Source organism: Aulonocara sp. 'chitande type north' Nkhata Bay, linkage group LG22 (genome assembly GCF_057382095.1).
Source record: "Aulonocara sp. 'chitande type north' Nkhata Bay isolate Kocher_YH1m ecotype deep benthic linkage group LG22, A_spYH_male_GT1.1, whole genome shotgun sequence".
In the NCBI taxonomy this organism is placed as follows: Eukaryota; Metazoa; Chordata; class Actinopteri; order Cichliformes; family Cichlidae; genus Aulonocara; species Aulonocara sp. 'chitande type north' Nkhata Bay.
The window spans coordinates 6,116,450-6,121,044 of record NC_141364.1 but is presented as its reverse complement, the minus strand read 5'-3'; the positions used below and the strand labels follow the sequence as shown (position 1 = coordinate 6,121,044).

The 4,595-nt window shown below is 42.0% G+C and overlaps 1 protein-coding gene across 1 annotated transcript; it reads right to left on the bottom strand.

Annotated features, from left to right (window-relative positions):
- Positions 1-1,999: 1,999 nt before the first annotated feature.
- On the bottom strand, positions 2,000-4,188 carry LOC147303327 (C3a anaphylatoxin chemotactic receptor-like). The gene is made up of 2 exons (XM_086280527.1): positions 4,012-4,188; positions 2,000-3,062 (listed from the first exon to the last, which is right to left on the bottom strand). The coding sequence occupies exons 1-2, from the start codon at positions 4,186-4,188 to the stop codon at positions 2,244-2,246; spliced, it is 996 nt and encodes a 331-aa protein (XP_086136653.1). The 3' UTR covers positions 2,000-2,243.
- Positions 4,189-4,595: the final 407 nt, after the last annotated feature.

Below are 4,595 nucleotides of genomic sequence, written 5' to 3'. Positions count from 1 at the left end.
AGGGGCGATTTTAGCCCATGTTTTATATATAATTATATATATATATATATATACATAACTTTAGTCTGACAAAAGCCGAATGACGAATTAGCACTTTCAGTCAGAGATTGAGCATCCACCAGTTTATTGTATTTCCAGACTTGCTTTCGGAACAATTTACAGTGTGCGCTACTCTGTTGTTTGTCAGACTTGAAATAGCCGAAATACCTTCACACTACAGAACTTCTATGGCCCTTCCGTTCGACAATCTCTCCGGCATTGGAACCATCATCTGTTTTCTCTTTGGTAACCTTCGGTCACGCTGTCGGTTGATTTTTCTCTAGTCGGCACACTCATTTCCTCCATTACCTGGGCGGCACGGCGGCTGGCTGCTTCCCAAACAAATACACGTGTGGCTTGGCACTTGTGCTGTACGAACCAGTCACGTGACGTGACACTGCGGCTGTGATTGGTTCGGCTCTGCACTATTTAATTTGGATTGGCTGTTCTTTTTTTTTTTAAGAGAACAAGAGAGATGAGGCCTATCACAATAGTTTAATTTTTCTATCGAGAAAAAGTTATTTCGCAATACATATCGTTATCGTTCTATCGCCCAGCTCTAGCTCAAACCTATGATCCCTGGACCCGCCGTGTCTTTTTCACACCACATCATGATTTCATGTTTGTTTAGTTAGTTATCCCAGTTTAAGTTTCTCTTAGTTTTGTCCTGGCATCTGTGCTTCTGTTTGTGTTCTCACCATTTTGGAATAAAGCTCACTCACAATAAAGCCAGTTTGCATTTCAGTCACATGCTCAGATTGAAGTTCAGTCACCAGCTCAGTGTGCTGCTCAGTTACCCCCTCAGACTGCAGCCCAGCCGTTAGCACAGCCTGTAGCCCGGCCACTGACTGCACTCGGGCCTGACACAGCTGAAGGCTCAGGTGAGCCTTTCCAGCCGTTTTCCTCATGTTCTGGAGGCTAAGGAGGACTAGCTCAGCTACCTGTAAATCCAACACTTCCTCCACCACCACAACCATTATCACAACCACCACTACAACCTCTATTTCAGTCATTAGCTTAGCCATTAGCTAAACCACCTGTTCAGCTAACTGTTCAGCCAGGGGTCTCTGCACCTTCTGGCCCTGCATCTGTTCCTACGGGAGCCTCAGGAGAGGCCATCCAGCACTCTGTCTCCGTTGGCAGTTCAGGAGAATTGTTCCAGCTATCTGTCTCGTCTCTGCCAGAGACAAACTCTTGCCCAGAACAGGAGGCGCCCAGGAAGCATCCTTGTCAGATGCCCAAACCACCTCAGCTGGCTCCTTTCGATGTGGAGGAGCAGCGGCTCTACTCTGAGCCCATCCCGGATGGCCAAACTTCTCACCCTATCTCTAAGGGAGAGGCCAGCCACCCTTCGGAGGAAGCTCATTTCTGCCGCTTGTATCCGCGATCTCGTTCTTTCAGTCACTACCCATAGCTCGTGGCCATAGGTGAGGGTAGGGATGTAGATTAACCGGTAAATTGAGAGCTTCGCTTTTGCACTCAGCTCTCTCTTCACCACGACGGACCGGTGCGGCGTCCGATAGATTCTAAGTGACTATCCAGCGCATCCACACTTTTACTTGCAACAGGATTTTGCCCACAATTGTTGCATTTAACAGAATTTAGGTAAAAAGAGTGTTCAAAGACAAACTTTGAAAGAGATCCACAAACACAAATATGTACATATACAGAATTTATTTGATATTTATATATTATTTGAGTAAAATGTTGCAATAGTGATACAGATTACATGTGTGATATCTATTACCTGTCAATTTAAAAAATATACCATTCCATAAATTTGAGGGCATTTAAAAAAAATGTAAATAGTCTATGGTAAACATATCTAGATCTAAACATGATGTGCATATGTGTATGTTTTTTTTTTAACTTTACAGCAAAGAAATTGTTTACTTTAAAAATATACACTTACCTAAACTTGATTCAGCCTTAAACTTACAGATGTAGCCAGGTGACAAGTCATTTATGATCTTGTCAAAAATCCTCACTGTAATTGCATTAAAATGAAAACAATTTGATTTGCAGTTCAGTAACAGACAGATGTCTGCACTCCAGTTACACTGGTAAAAAAAAAAAAAAAAAACGAAAACATGGGCATATAATATTCTGAGAGTCCGGATTACTGAGAGAACCTTCAGCTTTATTTACACCCACTGCTGTCAAACTCCTTTCTGCTTTTACAAGATTGTTGTAAACACAGAGCTTTAATCCAAAGACTGATCAGTGCACTGAGTAATTTGGCCACCTGTATCATCTGCCAGAGCCCTCGTATAAACTCCCATCAGACCTTGTTTAAGCCCATACTTCATTTTTAGCCCCATGCAAAAGTAAAGCAGTGGGTTCACACAGCTGTTAAAGAAGGCAATGCTCTGTGCTACAGTAAACCAGATTTTCAGCAGTGCATTATCACCATTGATCATTCTCACAAGTTGGAGGCAGTGATAAGGTGCCCAGCACAGGAAGAAGGCAATGACCAAACATGCTAGTATACGCAGAGAACGGGACTTTGCCACCAAACGGGTACGTCTGATGCCCACACCAGCCAGGATGTAACAGATGAGAATGACCATGAAGGGAAATATGAAGCCACACAAGAAACGGATGGAATAGAGAGCAACTCTGGTGCTGTTGTGCTCCTCTGCCATCTTTTTTGGGTTCATAGAACATTTAGTCTGGTTGTTGTTGTCTATGTAAGTTTGTCGATGGATGAAGTAGGGAATGCTGAAGAGGATCGCTGCAATCCAGACGCAGACTGCTATCACCCTCGCTGTCCACAGGGTGCGTCGGCACTTTGTGAGGATAGGCTGCCAGATGCAGAGCACTCGATCCAGACTGATCACAGCCAGCAGGAACACAGAGCAGAACATGTTGGTGTATTTGAAGAAGCCATAGAACTTGCAGAGGAAAAGACCAAAAGGCCAGTGGTCTGACAAGAACAACCGAGTGAGGGCGAAGATTCGTGTGAAGCAGAAGATCAGGTCTGCTATCGCCAAATTCACCAACCACACATTGGTGATCGTCAGCTGTTGACGTAGAAGAAAATAAAAGATGGAAAAGAGAAGAGAGTAAAAAAACTAGAAAAGAGTAAGTAACCTGACTGGGATCATGTTATCTATGGAGATTTATTTATGTCAAAAGCTGTGCATTAAAAAAACATATAATCACAAGCAGATAACATCACTTCAAAGGTTTAGGTATTATTTCCACATATGAAGTTAAATTTCTTGTGTGTCAGTTCAAAAACCTGCATGTATAGAACTCAACCACAAGGAAGCCATTGTGTCTGCTTTGCGAAAGCTACAGACTAATGCTCTCGCAGGTAATGCTAGTTTTATAAGATAGGACAGCCAGACTAAGCCTGGAGGCTTCCTGTGAAGCAAATGAGGATTCAGAGTCACCTGATCAAACGCTAACTGTATGCTTATATAAGCCAATCTCGAAAATAGAGATTTTTCAAGGTCTTATTCAAGATCTTATTCAAGATCTTGTATTCAAGAAGAAGGATTTTAAAGTAGGTTCTGGATTTAACAGCGAGCCAATGAAGAGGAGTCTGTATGGGACAAATGTGCTCTCTCTTTCTAGTCCCTGTTGGTATGTGTTTGCATCACCTCTGAAAAGCTGCTTCTTCAATAAGCTTCTCGTATGATACAGGAAACATCTTCAACTTAGTTAAAAATGATCTGTGGTTGCAAATGTCATCCTAAGTTAGTCAACCTGTTACTTTTTACTGTAAAAGGATGTATTTTGGTCCATTCTTAACCCCAAACAAGTATTTTTTATACCTAAACCTGAAAGATAAGGGCAGCCGCAGATCAGGAGGTGGTTTGATCCCTGGCTGCTCCAGTCTGCATGCCAAATCTCTTTAGCCAAGATATTAACCCCAAGTTGTTGTTTTCACAGAGCTTTTGTTAAAAAGACAAATGGCAAGCTCAGAAGGCATTTGAAACATATTATACTTTTGGTTTTTTTTACCTTAAGTTTGAAGCCAGCCACCCAGATCACCATGGAGTTCCCTGTGATGCCGAGCACAATGGTGAGCATTAAGAGGACGATGGTGACATTGTGCACTATAGAATTGATGCCCACAGTAGTTGCCTGGTCATCCTCAGATTTGAGTGTGTGGGTGAGCAGCGAGGCATTAGGAAACATTGTGTGCTGAGAAAAAAAGAACAGAAAAAGTTCAAAATGTTACTCAGCATGAATCTCCTGAGTAAACAGTGTAGAAAATCATTTAATGGCCTCACTACCTCAATCAAAAATACTGAAATTCCTTACCGTGTTCCCAAACTGTTTCGTTAAAGAGAAGGGGAATACAATTTGAGCTGGTAGTTAACATTAAAACATCCATGTACAACATTAAAAAGATTTTGATTTTCTGGATGTGGAGTGAAGCTGTGGAACAGACTGGGGGAAGAAATATTCAAGCATATTTCAGTTTTAAAAAGTGGTTCAAAAATAATGATTTGCAAAGTACAAGGAAAAGGGCTTTGACTGGATGTTCTCATCAACTACACACCAAGTTTGTGTACACGTGTACGCATGTGCATATGTATACA